This window comes from Nerophis ophidion, linkage group LG16 (assembly GCF_033978795.1).
Source record: "Nerophis ophidion isolate RoL-2023_Sa linkage group LG16, RoL_Noph_v1.0, whole genome shotgun sequence".
NCBI lineage: Eukaryota > Metazoa > Chordata > Actinopteri > Syngnathiformes > Syngnathidae > Nerophis > Nerophis ophidion.
In genome coordinates, this window is record NC_084626.1 from 15,495,229 (window position 1) to 15,517,451 (window position 22,223).

Genomic DNA, 22,223 nt, shown 5'->3' on the forward strand with positions numbered 1-22,223 from the left:
GCGATTAGAGTGGTAGTTGTCAGCTAGTGATTAGCACACTTGCTAGCTATTAGCGCTCTAGTTACCAGTTAGTTATTAGCATGCTTGTTATTAGCGTGCTCGTTGCCAGCTTGCGATTAGCACTAATGGCCAACTGTCGATTGACGTCCTATTTGCCAGCTCGTGATAAGCACACTATTTCTCAGCTAATGTTTAGAGCTCGAGTTGTCGCCTAGTGATTAACACTAAAGTTCTCAGCTAGTTATCACCACCCTAGTTGGCAACTAGCGATTAGTATGCTAGAAGTCAACTAGCGATTGACGTGCCGATTGGCAGCCAGCGATTAGGGCATTAAAACGCCTGTTGTCAGAGATTATCGGGGTAGTTGTCAGATAGTGATTAACACACTAGCGACCAATTAGCGCTCTAGTTTCCAGTTAGTTATTTGCCTGCTAGTTGTTAGCTAGGGATTGATACGCTAGTTGCCAGCAATTAATTAGGGCAGTAATTGCCAGCTTGCAATCACCACTAGTTGCCAACTGTCAATTAGAGAGCTTGTTGCCAGCTAGCTATTACTGGCACAATACTGACATTGGAATATAATTACACACAAAAAATTCTGGGTTATTTTGAAAACCCAATTTATGAGTTTTGAGTGTTGGGTTACATTTTGGAGTTATTTTTGTGAAGAGCAATTCATTTTTTGGGTTATATGGGTATTACTTTAGCCACATTTCTGGGTTTTCAAAACTATGAACCATTTTTGGCGGGGTTTGCTGCTAGTGGGGTCTATAAAATAGCTAAGATTTGTCATGAATACAAAGGATTCTGGGTACTGGTTGTGTTGCGTTTATGTTGTGTTACTGAGAGGATGTTCTCCCGAATTGTGTTTGTCGTTCTTAATTGGTGTGGCTTCACAGCGTGGCGCGTATTACTAAGAGTGTTAAAATTGTTTATATCACAACCATTAGTGTACTCTGGGTCATCCAGTATGCCTTGCAGTCGTGTGCACGTTGCTGCGGAAGCCACACACAACATGATGCTGGACTGACAAGCAGATCGTACATGTTGTAGAAGGCGACAAAGCCGATGGCTTCATAGCACGCACTAATTCTTATTATTTCGGTGACTGCCGGCAGTCATTCAAGAGAATAATAGCGTCTCCTATTATCTTCTTCGCTTTATGTCACGGGTCTTAAAGGGCTCTTTGAATGGCAAAGGATACCGTTCCCAGAAACATGTATATCAACAATTTCCGGATGGTTCAACCGCCACCCGCCCGAATCTAATTAAAATCTATTTTTTCGTCATGTCAACCGCCCGACCCGCGGTTTATCCACGGACTCCGCGGATGAGACCGCAAACCGCGCATCTCTAGTGTGTAGTGTTGCACAATGACAAGGCACTTTTATGACTAGTTTAATGTAAAATACTATCATCATTTCATACAAGATGTACAGTATTGTCAGGGTTTCAGTCCGTTTGGGGGTCTTAGGCCTGGAAAACATTGAAGACCCCATAAAAACAGAAAACTTTACTAGATGAGATTAGAATATTTTACCTCTTTTTTTCTTTTTATTCATTTATAATTGTAACCTTGTTTCATGTCCATGAGAATCAGGGCGCGGTACTAATGATTCATATTTGGTACCATTCGGTCTCCGAAAAGTATGGGCCTCCACCCAATGCTTCACAACACACCATTGCTCACCTGGCGTCAAAATGTAAACAAACGCCATGGGTGGATCTACACCTGACATCCACTGTAATGATACCAATTACAGGAGCGTATCTACTCGATACCAATGATTGCGTAAAAATTTTTTGGAATCACAACATCTGCCTTTGTTTTTTTTAATTGATATTATATTCATAAACTCAGGAAATACGTCCCTGGACATATGAGGACTTTGAATATGACCAATTTATGATCCTGTAATGACTAGGTATCGGATTGACACCCAAATTTGTGGTATCATCCAAAACTAATGCAAAGCATCCAAAAAACATATGAATAAGTGATTATTGCTTTTTAACAGAAGTGTAAGTAGAAAGTGTTAAAAGATAAAATAGGCAGATATTAAAAGTAAATGAACAAGTAGATGAATAATTAATTTTCTACCACTTGTCCTTTATAATTTTTACAAAACAATAGAACGAGAAATGACACAATATGTTACTGCAGGGGTCTCAAAAATGCGGCTTGCACTTTCATATGACAATTTAATGTATGTGCGGCCCGCGAGTTTAATATGAACGGAACTTGACCGCGTCATACTTCCCAACATTCCCAATTTTCACGGGAGTCCTCTTAATATCAGGGTATCCATTCTGTGGTAATCCCTGCCGAATTTTACCAAATCAACAATACTCAGGGGGTGCCGCAATGGCACTGTTCTTAACGCCATCTCAATCCTGTACAGACAGCGTGCAAGCCTATTTGTTTGTCACATTAGGCTGAGCAGTACACATGTGTGATGTTGCAAGACATATTTGGGCAACAGCTACACAAAGCACACTGAGGGTGGCCGTAAAAAAACTTTAACAAAGTTACAAATATGTGCCAGACTGTGAACCCACACCAAACAAGAAGGACAAACACATTTCAGGAGAACATCCGCACCGTAATACAACATAAACTCAACAGAACAAATACCCAGAATCTCCTGCGCAGCCATGACTCTTCTGGGCTACAATACACACACCCACGCTATCATCAACCCCCCAGACCCCCACCTTCCCTACTTGCGTCGGTTGAGGTTGTGTATATTGTAGCCTGGGAGAGTTTGGGCTGCAAGGTGTTCTGGGTATTTGTTCTCTTGTGTTTGAGTTGTGTTAGGGTGCGGATGTTCTCCCAAAATGTGTTGGTCATTCTTGTTTGGTGTGGGTTCAAAATGTGGCACATATTTATAACAGTGTTAAAGTTGTTTATACGGCCACCCTCAGTGTGCCCTGTATGGCTGTTGAGTAAGTACGTCTTGCAACCACTAACATTGTTCTGCACATGTCTCTCACAACATGATTTAGAATTGTTACTTTAGTTCTGTTATTTGCGCAATGACGAGTTGTAGACCAAGTTCTCCTATAGATGGAACGCTATGTAAAGGTATGCCAAGGGTTATGTGATGTAATTCAAGGCAGGCGCATACTATACAGTATGCCCTGCGGCAATTCAAGGAAATACGGTATGTTTAATGTACCCTGAGATTTTTTGTTGAAATAAAGCCAAAATGAATTTATTTTGTGTAGTCCCCTTTATTTAGAAAAGTATCGAAAAGTACGGAAAAGTATCGAAATAATTTTGGTACCGGTACCAAAATATTTGTGTCGGGACAACACAAGTCAGGGAGGCAAGAAAGCAAGTGTCCTTAAGCCACGCCCCTTACTCACTCAATCAGCTCGTGATTGGCCACTCTGTCAGCAACAGTAAACCCCCTCCCTCGCGAGCAGCCTGGTGGGGTCTAGTCAGACGCGCACTGTCAGTCATCAGCAGTGTTTGGACTCAGCACTCAGGTGCTGACCCCAACCGAGAGGCGACCGTTTTCAGCAGCGACTCCTACCGAGTGGAGGGCTGGCAAAGTTCCGTCTTTCGTCATGATGTGTCCGGCGGAGCCAAGCAGAGAGGGACTGGACCAGTAGGAAGATGAGCGGGTAGCGAAGACCGGACCGCCGCCTCCAAAGCCGCATTCATCTCTATGAGAGCACCTTCCACGCCTGGAAGGTGCTTGCCGGCCTCTGACTCGCCTTTTCCGGCTGCCGAGGGTCTGCCTTTGGGGGGCAGCCGACAGTCGTTCCAAGACGCCGCGAGCCGTACTCCGCGTGAAGAATGCTCAGCCGCGCCTGGCGAAGCCGGCCGACCCGGGCCCGGCGGCGGGCCTTTACATGGAGCGGTCCCAAAGCCGCATCAGCCTGTCCGCCTCCTTCGAGGCGCTCGCCATCTATTTCCCCTGCATGAACTCCTTCGACGAAGACGATGGCGGTGAGTTAGTGCGTTAATTGTGTTTCTCTCTCTCTGTGTTTAGTGTGCAAATCACCTGTTTTATGCATCAGTTTGGATGATAGACTACCAAATAATCTGTTCCAGGGTCAAACAGGGGCCAATATCAGGTGTACGGCAAATCTTTTAGGTCACATTTTAACATTATTAACTGTCACGCAACTGTAACAAGTATTTAACCACTGTTGATACCAATGTAAATAGAAATACTCTGTTACAGGGTCAAACTTTGGCGATTATTAACTGCACGGGTAATGTTTATGGTCATATTTCAACTTTCTTAACTGTCACACAGGTGTAAAAAGAAGTTAACCACTGTTAATAATAATCCATCCATAAATCTTCTACCGAGTGTCCCTTTTGGAGTAGCGGGGGAGTCGCTGGAGCCTATCTCAGCTGCATTCGGGCGGTAGGCGGGGTACACCCTGAACAAGTTGCCACCTCATCACAGCTGTTAATATCCATCCATCCATCCATTTTCTACCGCTTATTCCCTTTGGGGTCGCGGGGGGCGCTGGAGCCTATCTCAGCTACAATCGGGCGGAAGGCGGCGTACAGCCTGGACAAGTCGCAAACTCATCGCAAGGCCAACACAGATAGACAGACAACATTCACACTCACATTCACACACTGGGGCCGATTTAGTGTTGCCAATCAACCTATCCCCAGGTGCATGTCTTTGGAGGTGGGAGGAAGCCGGAGTACCCGGAGGGAACCCACGCATTCACGGGGAGAACATGCAAACTCCACACATAAAGATCCCGAGCCCGGGATTGAACCCAGGACTACTCAGGACCTTCGTATTGTGAGGCAGACGCACTAACCCCTGTTAATAATAATGCAAATATAAAAGATCTGTTCCAGGGTCAAGCTTGGGCCAATTTTAGGTTTATGGACAATGTTTAAGGTCACATTTTAACATTCTTAACTGTCACGCGAGTGTAACAAGTATTTAACAACTGTTGATAACAATGTAACTAAAACTGATCCGTCCCAGGGTCAAACTTTGACTATAATTAACTGCACAGGTAATGTTTATGGTCACATTTAAACTTGTTTAGCTGTCACACAAGTGTTAAAATAAGTTAACCACTGTTGATAATAATGCAAATATAAAAGATCTGTTCCAGGGTCAAGCTTGGGCCATTATTTGGTTTATGGACAATGTTTAAGGTCACATTTTAACATTCTTAACCGTCACGTGAGTTTAACAAGTATTTAACCACTGTTGATAACAATGTCTGCGATGAGGTGGCGACTTGTCCAGGGTGTACCCCGCCTTCCGCCCGATTGTAGCTGAGATAGGCACCAGCGCCCCCCCCCGCGACCCCAAAAAGGGAATAAGCGGTAGAAATGGATGGATGGATGGATGATAACAATGTAAATATAAATACTCTGTTCCAGGGTCAAACTTTGGATATTATTAACTGCAAGGGTAATGTTTCACATTTCAACTTTATCTTTCATATCTTTCACACAGGTGTAAAAAGAAGTTAACCACTGCTAATAAGAATCCATCCATCCATTTCCTACCGCTTGTCCCTTTTGGGGTCGCGGAGGGTCGCTGGAGCCTATCTCAGCTGCATTCGGGCAGTAGGCGGGGTACACCCTGGACAAGTCGCCACCTCATCACAGCTGTTAATATCCATCCATTTTCTACTGCTTATTCCCTTTTGGGTTGCGGGGGGCGCTGGAGCCTATCTCAGCTACAATCGGGCGAAAGGCGGGTTACACCCCGGACAAGTCGCCACCTCATCGCAAGGCCAACACAGATAGACAGACAACATTCACACTCACATTCATACACTAGGGCCAATTTAGTGTTGCCAATCAACCTATCCCCAGGTGCATGTCTTTGAAGGTGGGAGGAAGCCGAGTACCCGCAGGGAACCCACGCAGTCACGGGGAGAACATGCAAACTCCCCACAGAAAGATCCCGAGCTCAGGATTGAACACAGGACTACTCAGGTCCTTCATATTGTGAGGCAGACGCACTAACCCCTCTACCACTGTGCTGCCCCAGCTGTTAATAATAATGCAAATATGAACGATCTGTTCCGGGGTCAAGCTTGGGCCATTATTAGGTTTATGGACAATGTTTAAGGTCACATTTTAACATTCTTTACTCTCACACAAGTGTAACAAGTATTTAACCACTGTTGATAACAATGTGAATAGAAATAATCTGTTCCAGGATCAAACTTTGGCTATTACTAACTGCACGGGTAATGTTTAGGGTCATATTTCAACTTTTTTAGCTGTCACACTGTTGTGTTTACTACTGGGGAAGGAGACGGCTCAGCGAAGGAATGTCAAGTTCAACAGGTTTATTTGCAGACTTGATGATTACGTGGAGTGTGTATGCTACTATGTGTTTACATGAGAAACTATGTGTGAAATTTATCAAATGTAGATACCGTGAGGTTTGTTGAGATGCGTGTTGGATGAAAAGGGGTGTCCAAATCCGAGAGGGAGCAAGCCAGAGGGAGTCCAAAGTCCAAGCGAGGGGCCAGAGGCAGGAGAGCGAGTCCAAAGTACAAAACGAGGTCGAGGGATCCAGGAAGGCAAAGTGGGCTCAGGAGGGAAGCAGCGGAGATGACACGAACACTGTGGAAGAGTAGGAGAAACAGGATCAGGAAAAACACAAGGGCACAAGGAAGTTGTCACTAGATATTTCAGGAGGAAGTCGGAGACACGCAGCTTACAACGGTAGTTTACGTCCCGACATTGAGGAGTCAGCGTCGGCCATCTTTATACTGCCCTCCTTCATCAACGTCAGGTGTGTCAGGAGAGGACTGTCGCCGGCTGCGCCGGAGAGTGGGCGTTGTCCGCTTGATGAGCGTGGTGGTGTGTCTGGAGTTGACAGCGGAGCCTCTGCGTGCACTAGCAGCAACGGGAAGCGCAGAGTGTTTTTGACACAACACACACAAGTGTAAAAACAAGTTAACCACTGTTATTAATATTGCAAATTGAAAATATCTGTTCCAGAGTCAAACTTTGGCTCTTACTAACTGCACGGGTAATGTTTATGGTCACATTTAAACTTTTTTAGCTGTCACACAAGTGTAAAAAGAAGTTAACCAATGTTAATAATAATGCAAATAAAAAATATCTGTTCCAGGTTCAAGCTTGGGCCATTATGAGGTTTATGGAAAATGTTTAAGGTCACATTTTAACATTCTTAACTGTCGCGTGAGTGTAACAAGTATTTAACCACTGTTGATATCAATGTAATTACAAACCCCGTTTCCATATGAGTTGGGACATCGTGTTAGATGTAAATATAAACGGAATACAATGATTTGCAAATCCTTTTCAACCCATATTCAGTTGAATGCACTACAAAGACAATATATTTGATGTTCAAACCCATAAACTTTATTTTTTTTTTTGCAAATAATAATTAACTTAGAATTTCATTGCTGTAACACGTGTCAAAGTAGTTGGGTAAGGGCATGTTCACAACTGATTTACATCACCTTTTCTTTTAAAAACACTCAATAAACATTTGTGAACTGAGGAAACTAATTGTTGAAGCTTTGAAAGTAGATTTTTTTCTCATTCTTGTTTTATGTAGAGCTTCAGTCGTTCAACAGTCCGGGGTTTCCGCTGTTGTATTTTACGCTTTATAATGCGCCACACATTTTCGATGGGAGACAGGTCTGGACTGCAGGCGGGCCAGGAAAGTACTCGCACTATTTTACTACAAAACCAGGCTGTTGTAACACGTGTCTTGGCATTGTCTTGCTGAAATAAGCAGGGGCGTCCATGATAACGTTGATTGGACGACAACATATGTTGCTCCAAAACCTGTATGGACCATTCAGCATTAATGGGGCCTTCACAGATGTGTAAGTTACCCATGCCTTGGGCACTAATACACCCCCATACCATCACAGATGCTGGCTTTTGAACTTTGTGCCTATAACAATCCGGATGGTTATTTTCCTCTTTGTTCCGGAGGAAACCACGTCCACAGTTTCCAAATATAATCTGAAATGTGGACGCGTCAAACCACAGAACACCTTTCCACTTTGCATCATTCCATCTTAGGTGAGCTCGGGCCCAGCAAAGCCGGCAGCGTTCCTGGGTGTTGTTGATAAATGGCTTTCGCTTTGCATAGTAGAGTTTTAACTTGCACTTACAGATGTAGCGACCAACTGTAGTTACTGACAGTGGTTTTATGAAATGTTCCTGAGCCCATGTGGTGACATCCTTTACACACTGATGTCTGTTTTTGATGCAGTACCGCCTGAGGGATCAACGGTCCGTAATAGCCTCACTTACTCTAAAGTTAATGGTTATTTGCACAAAAAAAAAAAGTTTATCATTTTGAACATCAACTATGTTGTCTTTGTAGCATATTCAACTGAATATGGGTTGAAAAGGATTTGCAAATCACTGTATTCTGTTTATATTTACATCTAACACAATTTCCCAACTCATATGGAAACGGGGTTTGTAGAAATACTCTGTTCCAGGGTCAAACTTTGGCTATTATTAACTGCATGGGTAATGTTTATGGTCACATTTAAACTTTATTAGCTGTCATCCAGGTGTAAAAATAAGTTAACCGCCGTTAATAATAATGCAAATAGAAAAAATCTGCTCCAGGGTCAAGTTTGGGCCATTATTAGGTGTATGGACAATGTTTAACATCACATTTTAACATTCTTAACTGTCACACGAGTGTAACAAGTATTTAACCACTGTTGATAACAATGTAAATAGAAATAATCTGTTCCAGGGTCAGACTTTGGCTATTATTAACTGCACAGGTAATGTTTATGGTCACACAAGTGTAAAAATAAGTTAACCACTGTTAATAATATTGCAAATACAAAATATCTGTTCCAGGGTCAAGCTTGGGCCGTTATTAGGTTTATGGCCAATGTTTAAGGTCACATTTCAACATTCTTTAACTGTCATAAAGACGTTAAAATAATATACTATAAGAACAATTAAACTAAAATGTTCCAGGGTCAAAATGGGAAAACCCATTTTTATTAAGTGTGCAAGCAATGTTTCAAATCACAATTTTCTATTTTTAACCATCACACAAGTGTAAAAATAAGTTAACCACTGTTAAAAATTATATAAATAGAACATATATTTTCCAGCGTCAAGCCTGGGCCATTATTAGGTATATGGGCAATGTTTAAGGTCACATTCCAACATTTTTAGCTGTCACACAAGTGTTTAAAATAAGTAAATCAATGTTAATAATCATGCAAACAAAAAAGATATGTTCTAGGGTCAAGCTTGAGCCATTATTATGTGAATGGGCAATGTTTAAGGTCAAATTTCAACATTCTTAACTGTCATACAGTGTAAAAAGAATTTAAAAATAATATTATAGTTCCAGGGTCAAACTGGGGCAACCAATCTTCATTAAGTGCGCAAGCAATGTTTTAGGTCACAATTTCATGATGATAAATTGAACTGGAAATCTCATGTAAAACATATACAACATAAAGTACTGTAGCAAGAAACACGTCAATAATGAATAAAGCAAAACATGTTCTAGACCAGGGGGTGGCAAACTCAAATACAGAGTGGGCCAAAATTTAAAACTGAACAAAGCTGCGGGCCGAGGTTGAACAATTTAATCCTTTAATAGGGACCCTAACAAGTTTTGCTTTGAATATTGACCAAGCAAGGCTTATATAACTTTATGGTGACATGCAAAATTGAGTTTTAAATAATAATAATTAAAAATTATCAATGGCATGTTCTAGACCAAAAATCACTTCATATTCTCCACTGCTTGCTAGTGCTACCATATCTGAGTTATTGTGGAGAAATATGGGGAGATAACTACAAAAGTACACTTCATTCATTAACGATCTTACAAAAAAGATCAGTTACAATAATACATCATGTTGGAAATAGAGAACATACACACTCCTTACTCATTGAATCCAAAATACTGAAATTCCACGACACGACACGGTGAACTTGCAAACAGCTAATATTATGCACAAAGGAAACTACAGTCTGCTACTTAATAAAATACAACAATTCTTCTCAACAAAGGAGCCGAAATACAATCTTCGAGAAAAATGTTATTTAAAACATTTTTATGCAAGTACAACACTTAAGACCTTCACTATATCAGTATGTGGAATTAAATTATAGAATAGATTAAGCAAAGAAATCAAACAATGTACTAATTTAATACACTTCAAGAAACTCTTCAAACTTAAAGTGTTTCCAAAGTAGAAAGAAGAAGAACTATGATAACCGTTCTTAACTGATTTCATCCATCCATTAATTTTCTAGATAATCTTACTTATCTCATCATATGAAATATAATTTAGTTGACGAATTACTATTTATTTATTATTTACTAAGTGCTATGTAAATGAAAAGGGTGAGGATTAAATAAACTCTGTTTCTTCCTAATCCTTTTCGAACATGTTGAATAGAAAAACTGGAAATTGTGATTTATCATGTTTTATGCATGCATGTTAGAAATAAACACAAACTCAATTCAACTCAACTGTTAATAATAACGCAAATAGAAAAGATCAGTTCCCGGGTCAAGCATGGGTCATTGATAGGTGAATGGGCAACTGTCATACAAGTGTAATAAGAAGTTAAAGTAATATTATAGTTCCAGGGTCAAAGTGGGGCAATCCATTTCATTAGGTGTGCATACAGTGTTTCAAGTCACAATTTCCTATTTTTAACCGTCACACAAGTGTGACAAGTATTTAACCAGTGTTGATAATACTGTAAATAAAATAATCCGTTCCAGGGCCAAACTATGGCCATTATGAGGTGCACAGGAAATAATTAAGTCATATTTTAACAATCCTAACTGGCACGCAAGTGTAAAAAGAAGTTAAGATAAAAATGTAAATAGAAATAGTCGGTTTCAGGGTTAAACTGTGGCCATTATCTAGTGTACGGGCAATGTTTAAGGTCACGTTTCAACATTCTTGTCACACAAGTGTAAAAGAATTTGAGATAATAATGTGAATAGGACAAATCTGTTCCAGGGTCAAACTATGGCAATCCTCGAAGATTTATTTGGTGCGTAGGCAATGTTTGAAGTCACATTTCAAAACGATCAACTGTCACACAAGTGTAAAAATAATTTTGGTTAAAATTGAATTTCAATATTTGTGATTCAATAAATAAAGGGTGTGTATGTCCTCAAAGGGTGTGTATGTCCTCTATATCCAACATTATGTATTATTTTAATTAATATTTTTTGGAACACCATTAATGAATGGAGCACATATTTGTAGTTGTTTCCCCATATTTCTGCACAATAACTCAGATATGGTAACACTAGTGAGCAGTAGAGAATATGGAGTGATTTTTGGTCTAGAACATATTTTGCTTTATTCAGTATTGACGTGTTTCTTGCTACTTTATGTTGTATATTTTTTACATGATGGTTCCAGTTCATTTTGTCATCTTTTATTACACCCAAAAATGTGTTTTCTTTTACCCTTACAATATTTACTCCGTCTATTTGTATTTGTGTTTGACTTTCTCTTCTACTGTTACCATATAGCATTATTTTAGTTTTACTGAGATTCAAAGATACTCTGTTTTTGTCAAATCATATTTTTAATTTGTACATTTCTTCTGTTTTTATTTGTAATTTTTATAAACTTGTCTAATCTCTTGTTAAACAGTTTTTCAATCATTTTATAAAATTGTGGAAGTAAAGAAACAGAACGAGAAAGAACACACACACAGACACGCACACACACATTATGTTAGACGGTCTGCCAGAACCACCGGGACCTGTGATGATGTCATTCATTTGGCTGAGCTCCACTGTCATTGCTACATAACACAGGCGGTCATTTCATGGACATCGTGTACTTCCATTCAAGTGAACTGAATATTTTTTGCTCTTAAAGCTGCAATAAGAAACCATGAGTTGTGTCTCCTCAAACAAGATGTGGGTATGGTTAACTCAAGACATGATGGCATGTTGTCAAAGGAAAGCTTCAGTGATGCTGTCAGCCTATTAATATTCAAGCGAGCATGCCGTTGATGTAAATATTATGTCAATTAAGTAAGTAAGTAGGTGACATCAACCTTCAAATTTCTCAAGTCGTCTTTTCAATGTTAACGCCCAAAAAGTCAGTTGCATTGTGCAATAAACCTGAGTTTAGTGTACGTTGAAATGTGGCTGCAAAAAAAGGAGGAAAGTGAGAGGACACGTTGACCATTTCAAATGGAATCAGAGTTGATACAAATGGAATGGTTCTTGGATCTGGACGTGCACCAACATTGAATAGCCTCCTTTTTGGTCCATGCCTGCTCAAAAAATAATGATAATTGATCTATTGGAGGAAACCCTTTACGATTAGGGATAGGTTACGTTCATATTTTTTACCAACATGGGGCCAATTACCGGTAACTAGGGGTGTAGCGGTACACAAAAATGTCGGTTCGGTACGTACCTCGGTTTAGAGGTCACGGTTCGGTTCATTTTCGGTACAGTAAGAAATCAATAAAATATACATTTTTTGGTTATTTATTTACCAAATTTGTAAACAATGGCTGTATCCTTTTAACATTGGGAACACTATAATAATTATGCCCATGTTAATCCACATTCAACTGCCTCAAGTTGTTGCTTTGATTAAATACAATTTAAAAACCTTTCTTCTACATATAAAAAGTTTAACATTAAACAGTTTCCATTGAATGTCAACTCATCATGCTTAATTTAGTACAGCATTTGGGAAGCCTGTAGTTGACTTTTATTTTGTAAATGTTGTATTTGTATCAACATGTGATAGCAGTGACCCTGCTATTCAAAACTAGGCTGCTACATTACTAATGATTCATGTAACTATAGCTGAAAAATAGTACAATTGCAATAGGAGAGACTATTCATCCCTAAACACAATGGAGTTCAATGAAATACAGACAGACAGGGCTTTGCTGCCCCTAAAACACGCACACGCACGCCCGCACACACACACACACACACTCACACACACACACACACACACACAGAAAAATGAGCTAACGTTACGCTAATAGCTAATTAGCCTTCATCTCAAGCCTATACTGTGAGCGAGCTGAGCTGCAGTTTAAGTTTCTAGAAGGTCAACGGGCTCATAGTGATGTTTGTAATTGTTGTGACTGGGAAGTGTTTAGTATAATTTGGGTAGAGTCCGCTCCTCCCCTGCTAGACGAATATCTGCTCGACGCTAAAGCATTGACTACATCGTTCTGAAGTCTGAATACGCAATGCTGATTGGCTGTTACATCGCTCTGAATACGCACTGCTGATTGGCTTTGTATGTAACCAATCAGATAGTTGTGTGGGCAGGACAATGAGGCAGAGACAGAGGCAGAAAGCAGCGCAGCTTGTGAAGACTTCTGCTTCCGAACTTGTTCGGTACGCCCGCGTGCCGAACCGAAACCCCCTTACCGAAACGGTTCGATACAAACACACGTACCGTTACACCCCTACCGGTAAGGGTAATCATCAGTACCAATTCTCTGTACTTTTGTGTGTGCTAATAGATATTAATTGTTTGACAACATTTTATTGTCAGGTTGCACTTCTAAGACATTAGATGGTAGCACTGTATGAGAATTCAATGGGATGTTGTCTAACTAGAAAGTAGCTTTCTTCAAGAAGCTGAATGTGTTATGTTGCGCGCCACAAAGTCTTTACGCTGTAAGTATTGTGCTTATTACACACCAGCTGTTTTGTTGTAATATTCATCGTGGGTGCAGTTTTCATTAACCAATTTGGAGGTGTTCAAATCACCATGTAAAATCAGTAATGCTAAGAGTAGCCTTTCTATGGCAAATTCAATGTAGCATCGAGCTAGCGCATTTTGGAAGAGCGAAACCTTACCTTTATGTACGAAGCATTCTTGCTTTTTTGTTGGTGTTGAAATTTGCAACATTACTCATTGGAAGTTTGGCTGAGGCCACCCTGAGGGCTGCTTGAGTGATGGTTTACATGAGCTGGTGTTTAGTCTGCAACCGACATGACGGTTGGTAGGTATCAAAATATGATTATACGTGAACTGATACCTGGTAGTACCGATGTAATTCAGTCTGTGCCTATAAAAGTACCGAATTTGGTACCCATCTCTAATTGGGATGCATTGTGGTTGTTTATGATGCATATAAGGAATAGGCAGAATGTGCACTGCATCTCATTTGGCCAACATGAGTACCGTATTTTCCGGACTATAAGGCACACTTAAAATCCTTTTTTTTCTTCTCAAAACTCAACACTGCGCCTAATAACCCGGTGCGCCTAATGTACGGAATGATACTGGTTTTGCTCATTGACTTCGAAGCAATTTTATTTGGTACATGGTGTAATAATAAGTGTGACCAGTAGATGTCAGTCAAACATAAGAGATACATGTAGGCTGCAATATTATTGCAATATCACTCAAGTAAACAACACCAACATTTTGTATATTCCATTTAAAATATAGAACATTACACACGGCTCTCAAAAATCTATCATAATGTTTTAGTACGATTTTGGTAAGCTATAAAGCCACACCGCTTGGTGGATTGTTGCCGCATTAAACATACCAGTATTATTATCAATCAATCAATGTTTACTTATATAGCCCTAAATCACTAGTGTCTCAAAGGGCTGCACAAACCACCACGACATCCTCGGCAGGCCCACACAAGGGCAAGGAAAACTCACACCCAGTGGGACATCGGCGACAATAATGATCCAGTGGGACGTCTGTGACAATAATGATTATGAGAACCCTAGAGAGGAGGAAAGCAACGGATGTCGAGCGGGTCCAACATGATACTGTGAAAGTTCAATCCACAATGGATCCAACACAGTCGCGAGAGTCCAGTCCAAAGCGGGTCCAACTCAGCAGCGAGAGTCCCGTTCACAGCGGAGCCAGCAGGAAACCATCCCAAGCGGAGGCGGATCAGCAGCGCAGAGATGTCGAGGCGGATCAGCAGCGCAGAGATGTCCCCAGCCGATACACAGGCGAGCAGTACATGGCCACCGGATCGGACCGGACCCCCTCCACAGGGGAGAGTGGGACATAGAAGAAAAAGAAAAGAAACAGCAGATCAACTGGTCTAAAAAGGGAGTCTATTTAAAGGCTACAGTATACAAATGAGTTTTAAGGTGAGACTTAAATGCTTCTACTGAGGTGGCATCTCGAACTGTTACCGGGAGGGCATTCCAGAGTACTGGAGCCCGAACGGAAAACGCTCTATAGCCCGCAGACTTTTTTTGGGCTTTGGGAATCACTAACAAGCCGGAATCCTTTGAACGCAGATTTCTTGCCGGGACATATGGTACAATACAATCGGCAAGATAGGATGGAGCTAGACCGTGTAGTATTTTATACGTAAGTAGTAAAACCTTAAAGTCACATCTTAAGTGCACAGGAAGCCAGTGCAGGTGAGCCAGTACAGGCGTAATGTGATCAAACTTTCTTGTTCTTGTCAAAAGTCTAGCAGCCGCATTTTGTACCAACTGTAATCTTTTAATGCTAGACATGGGGAGACCCGAAAATAATACGTTACAGTAGTCGAGGCGAGACGTAACAAACGCATGGATAATGATCTCAGCGTCCTTAGTGGACAGAATGGAGCGAATTTTAGCGATATTACGGAGATGAAAGAAGGCCGTTTTAGTAACGCTTTTAATGTGTGCCTCAAAGGAGAGAGTTGGGTCGAAGATAATACCCAGATTCTTTACCGTGTCGCCTTGTTTAATTGTTTGGTTGTCAAATGTTAGAGTTGTATTATTAAATAGAGTTCGGTGTCTAGCAGGACCGATAATCAGCATTTCCGTTTTTTTGGCATTGAGTTGCAAAAAGTTAGCGGACATCCATTGTTTAATTTCATTAAGACACGCCTCCAGCTGACTACAATCCGGCGTGTTGGTCAGCTTTAGGGGCATGTAGAGTTGGGTGTCATCAGCATAACAGTGAAAGCTAACACCGTATTTGCGTATGATGTCACCTAGCGGCAGCATGTAGATGCTGAAGAGTGCAGGGCCAAGGACCGAACCCTGGGGAACTCCACACGTTACCTTAACGTAGTCCGAGGTCACATTGTTATGGGAGACACACTGCATCCTATCAGTAAGATAAGAGTTAAACCAAGACAGGGCTAAGTCTGACATACCAATTCGTGTTTTGATACGTTCTAATAAAATATTATGATCGACGGTATCGAAAGCAGCGCTAAGATCGAGGAGCAGCAACATAGATGACGCATCAGAATCCATCGTTAGCAATAGATCATTAGTCATTTTTGCGAGGGCTGTCTCCGTCGAGTGATTTGCCCTGAAACAGGATTGAAAGGTTTCACATAGATTGTTAGACAATTTTTTCGAGGATTTTTGAAATAAAGGGAAGGTGAGACACCGGTCGGTAGTTTACCATGAGGTCAGGATCGAGGTTAGGTCTTTTAAGAAGAGGATGAATAACCGCTTTTTTGAATGCTAGGGGAACAGTGCCCGAGGAAAGTGATAAGTTTATAATATTTAGCACTGATGGACCTAATAATACAAAGAGCTCCTTGATCAGTTTCCCAGGAAGAGGGTCAAGTAAACATGTTGTTTGTTTTATTCCATTTACACGTTGTAACAATTCCTCTAATGTTATTTCCTCAAAACGAGAGAAACTATTTTGGAGGGCAGTATCCGCCGTATATACAATCGTGTCAGTGTTAATAGAACCCCGTTGTGGTGTGTGTATAAGATAAGACATATTATCTCGTATTTTGTTTCGCACCATTATGCAAAAGCAACTTTTCTTACCTTCTGACACCTGCTGATCTGTATTTGGGATCTGCAAAATCCTGAAAAATTGCGCTTGTCCGCCTTTGTAGTCCTTGACGACACCATAGCCGATAAGCTTCTTCTTTTTCTCTATCTTGTTATGGGACATTCATCCTCCGCTGTTGCCATTTCTAATATAAAGTAGTGTAAAGTTCTTACTTATATCTGGCAGTAAACCCGCCATGAAGCGCTAAAACATACTAGCGTAGTGAGTTAAATTACTTACCCAGGGAAATTTAGTTATTAGAGTTCCGGTCAGACGGTTTTTCACGGGACACATTTCCGGCATTTTTGTTTCAGGATGAGGAGATGCTGCTCCGTTATTGATTTAAGTAAAGTTTGAATGTCATTAAAACAGTCAGCTCCATCTTTTGACAGTTCTTCCACCCTCGTCCTTGCACGCTACAACGCTACAACAAAGATGACAGCTAGAAGACGCTTAGCAACATAGTTGAAGGGGAAGGACTACCAAACAGGTGCCGGCATAATCTCCGTCCAGACCGTCGACTCCTTCAACATTTGTAGAAAACTCCTGTGGATGTACTACCAGTCTGTGGTTGCCAGTGTTCTCTTCTACATGGTAGTGTGCTGGGGGGGCAGTACATCTAAGAAGGACAGCTCCAGACTTGAGAAACTGATCAGGCGGGCCGGTTCTACAATGGGAATGAAACTGGACTCACTGGTGACGGTGGCAGAGAAGAGGACTGTTGACAAACTAGTGAGCATCCTGGATGATGCCAGTCACCCTCTGCATAGCGTTATCAGTAGCCAGAGGAGCCTGTTCAGTGCTAGACTGCTTCATCCCAAGTGCAGGACTAATAGACTCAAAAACTCCTTTGTCCCACACGCCATTAGACTGTACAACTCCTCTCTGGGGCGGGGGGCGGGGGTACTAGGATGACAGGAGATGCAAAACAATAACAGTGCAATACGTTTTCATAACATGGTCACTACTGCCTACTTTGTCTTGTTATATTCTTATTTTACTGTTATAATTTTATTCCCACTGTTGCTTTTTATTTTTTATTCTTATTGTAATATTTCTCTATTTTGTTTCCATTTAAACCCCCATTATTTACTTTTTACTTTTTTTTTTTTTTTTTAAATTGATCTCAACTCTGTACACTGCTGCTGGAATTTTAATTTTCCTGAAGGAACTCTCCTGAAGGAATCAATAAAGTACTATCTATCTATCTATCTATTAGTAGCAAGCCGGTATACCAAGCAAGAAGAAAGTCAGACTGTCTCATCCTTAACTAGCAAAGCTAAATAAGTTTTGACTTCAGACAGTGATCCGAATATAATCACTTGTTTCTTATCCCATTTCTAACATTTTCTGAAAGATAGATGAAAATCCGCCTGTATATAGGGGAATGACAAAAACAGAGTGAAGTCTCTTGTCAGTCATGCACTGTCTTTGTCTCTGTGGGTGAAGGCGTGACCGCTGGCATACATACACACATAAATTGAGGCTCATTATGTAAACATACAGTAACGTCTTTGTTTGTGCGGGGCTACTAGTATAATACACACGCACAGAAGTGTAAACGTGAGGTAACATAGAAATGATCCGAAACTGACCCAAAATCTTATCGGTTGTTCCTTTTCCCATTTAAGACATTTCCTGAAAGCTTCATGAAAATCCGAATGTATTTGTTTTAGTTACAGCGATACCGCAACTTAAGAGTGTTTTGAGGTATTAGCTGTCTCTTGGCTAGTTGTTATGCCTTAAAGTTGCAAGCAAAAATTTTAGTTACATGCCTCCCGGCCATCAGTCGGTTTAGTAAATGCCACAGTGAACCCGTAAGCTCGGAGCAAAACATCCGGTCATGCTCACTTGCTCATCAGCTTATAGCTAAAGGTGAACATAACTGTGTTTTTTCAAGCATAGAAATAAAGAAAGTTAGTGTGAAGGACAGTGCTGAGAAGAAGAAGAGAATGATATTCATAGTATTAAATAAGTAAATCATCAAAATCATGACAGAGTATGTCCCCAACTTGGAAAATACATTTTAGTGCATCATTGCATTGGGGACGGCGTGGCGAAGTTAGTAGAGTGGCTGTGCCAGCAATCTGAGGGGTTACTGGTTCAATCCCCACCTTCTACCATCCTAGTCACATCCATTGTGTCTTTGGGAAAGACACTTCACCCTTGCTCCTGATGGGTCCTGGTGAGCGCTTTGCATGGCAGTTCCCGCCATCAGTGTGTGAATTTGTGTGTGAATGGGCGAATCTGGAAATACTGTCAAAGTTCTTTGGCTCCTTAAAAAGGGGTAGAAAAGCACTATACAAGTACAACCCATTTACCATTGCCTGTCTGCACCATACTGAAGCAGAATGAGTCGATAACGCCAACCAAGGATGATGAAATAATATATAAATGGTGGACATCTACTCAGGAAAATACGGAGAAGCTGCTGATGATGTGATTGATGTTGAAGCAGCTAGAACAGGCACATTCAACTAAGGAAAGCTAAGGACCAAAGGGCCTGACTTCTCCCTTCAGTATTAGTCTGTTTTTTGTATATTCATTAGAAACTGTGTCCTCTATAGTAGACATTTGTTTTGTTACAGGGTTTCCCCCACATTCATTTGTTTGTGGCGGCCCGCCACGAAAGAATTACGGCCGCCACAAATAAAAACAAATAAATAAATAAAATTAAAGAAATAAAAAGGTAATTATTTTTATTTTTTTATTTTTTTCCCCTCCGTCTTTTGACTCGCTCGACCGCTCATAAAAGCAATGGGACTCTGTCTGTGAATGGAGCTTGTAGTTACAAATTATATAAATATGTAAATAGTATATAAATATGTATATAAATATGTACATAAAGTGTTGTAATTATATTCCAACTCCGCGTTCTTCTTGGTCATCACCGCCGCCGCAGCCTCCTCCTGACTTCCCTCGGAGACACTGGCTGTCAACACACCCGTGGCCACACCCCTCTGACTTTCAGGTACTATTTAATCTCACTAAAACACTAGCAACACAATAGAAAGATAAGGGATTTTCCAGAATTTTCCCCAAGTAAAGGTGTCTAATAACATCTGAATCGCTCCCACTGCAATTACCTTTTTTTTCCTTTTTTTTTTTCTAGTCCTTCACTCTAAATTTCTTCATCCACAAATCTTTCATTCTCGCTCAAATTAATAGGGAAATTGTCGCTTTCTCGATCCGAATAGCTCTTGCTGCTGGAGGCTATGATTATAAACAATGTGAGGATGTGAGGAGCCCTACAACTTGTGACGTCACGCGCACATCGTCTGCTACTTCCGGTAAAGGCAAGGCTTTTTTTATTAGCGACCAAAAGTTGCGAACTTTATTGTCGATGTTCTCGACTAAATCCTTTCAGCAAAAATATAGCAATATCGCGAAATGATCAAATATGACACATAGAATGGCCCTGCTATCCCCGTTTAAATAAGAACATCAAATTTCAGTAGGCCTTTAAAGAAGACTATAACTGAGTGTATCTGAGTTTAAATAAAAAAATCTGCTGCAACACATTACATAAAACATTTTGTAAAAAAAGGAGATGGCTTAAAGGGGTGCCTTGAGGAATGCCTCAGTTATGTAAATCATAAGTTTGCACCCCAGTGTTCCATGTTTGCTAACAAGGTTAAAGGACCTGCCAATGTGTGGTCCAAGTTCCTTTTAGGAAATTGCTGTATAAGCGTTTGTATGGTGTCAGTTGAATAGCCCTGAGCTAGAAGGAAGTACCAAAGAAGTCCGCTCTTATTAATATTTATTATTAAAGTACTTAATAAAACTACTGTCATTGTTTTTACTACATTCTATTAGAGCTGGGCAATATGGACGAAAAACTATTTCTAAATATATTTTCACTTAAACTCAATATTCGATATATATCTCAATATATTTTCCGGTGAAAGCATGCATTTAAAGATATTAATTTTTGAGCGAGATTCACTGAAATTGAAGTGAATGACAACTGTCCTGTAAACAGTCAGTGGTCCTTTTATTAACCCCGTTAGTCTGGGGCGAAATGGCGTCGTGCAGTGGTTCTTAAATGGGGGTACGCGTACCCCTGGGGGTACTTGAAGGTATGCCAAGGGGTACGTAAGATTTTTTTTACAAATATTCTAGAAAAAGCAAAAGTTCAAAAATCCTTTATAATTATATTTATTGAATAATACTTCAACAAAATATGAATGTCAGTTTATAAACTGTGAAAAAAATATAACAATGCAATAGTTAGTGTTGACAGCTAGATTTTTTTGTGGACATGTTCCATAAATATTGATGTTAAAGATTTGTTTTTTTGTGAAGAAATGTTTAGAATTAAGTTCATGAATCCAGATGGATCTCTATTACAATCCCCAAAGAGGCCACTTTAAGTTGATAAATACTTCTATGTGTAGAAATCTTTATTTATAATTGAATCACTTGTTTATTTTTGAACAAGTTTTTAGATATTTTTATTTTTTATTTTTCAAATAGTTCAAGAAACACCACTATAAATTAGCAATATTTTGCACTGTTATACAATTTAATAAATCAGAAACTGATGACATAGTGCTGTATTTTACTTTTTTATCTCTTTTTACAACCAAAAATGCTTTGCTCTGATTAAGGGGTACTTGAATTAAAATCATGTTCGCAGGGGGTACATCACTAAAAAAGGTTGAGAACCACTGGCATAGTGGGTAGAGCTGCCGTGCAAAAGACCTGAGGGTTGCAGGTTCACTTCCCGCCTCATAACACCCAAATCGCTGCTGTTGTTTCCTTGGGCAGGACACTTCAACCCCGGTGCCGCTCACACTGGTGAATGAATGATAGGTGGTGGTCGGAGGGGCCGGAGGCGCAAACTGGCATCCGTTTCTGTCAGTCTACCCCAGGGCAGCTGTGTCTACAAATGTAGTTTACCACCACCAGATGTGAATGAATGATAGGTTCTCACTTCTATGTGAGCACTTTGAGTATCTAGTAATAGATTAGCACTATATAAAATCTAATCCATTATTATTATTAGTCAAGATGGGTTTTAACAGCACAAAAAATAAACTGTATAAGAAGAACAGAATTACATAGCATAAATAAAATACTAAAATATGTCTACGTGAAATAAATAACATATCTGTGCAAATAATACAAAATGTATCAAACCCAGATAAAAAATGATTTGCTGACAGGCACTTTTTAATTCCCAGTCGACGATGTAATGGTCCGTCACACACGTACTGTTCTGGTCAGTGCCAAGTAAGTGACTTGACTTAATTGTGCGGCTATGATCTTCCTTTCTCATGCGAAATATGCCCGGCTTGGCAACTCAAGAACAGTTTTGATTTGGGCTTACATTGTAAACAACTCAAATGAATGTTTTATCCAGATGTGGCAAGGTCAGAATCAGAATCAGAATAGTTTTTATTGCCATTGTTTGAGAACGGGTTCACAAACTAGTAATTTTTCTTGGCGCAATCATGCAATATAAAACACAT

General features: G+C 40.3%; 1 protein-coding gene across 1 annotated transcript in view; it reads left to right on the forward strand.

Annotated features, from left to right (window-relative positions):
* The first annotated feature begins 3,457 nt into the window (after positions 1–3,457).
* Positions 3,458–22,223, forward strand: part of rims4 (regulating synaptic membrane exocytosis 4) — a 59,694-nt gene continuing 40,928 nt past the window's right edge. The window contains exon 1 of the mRNA XM_061874418.1: positions 3,458–3,958. Coding sequence (XP_061730402.1) covers positions 3,862–3,958 — 97 coding nt within the window. The 5' untranslated portion in view covers positions 3,458–3,861. The remainder of the gene's footprint in view (positions 3,959–22,223) is intronic.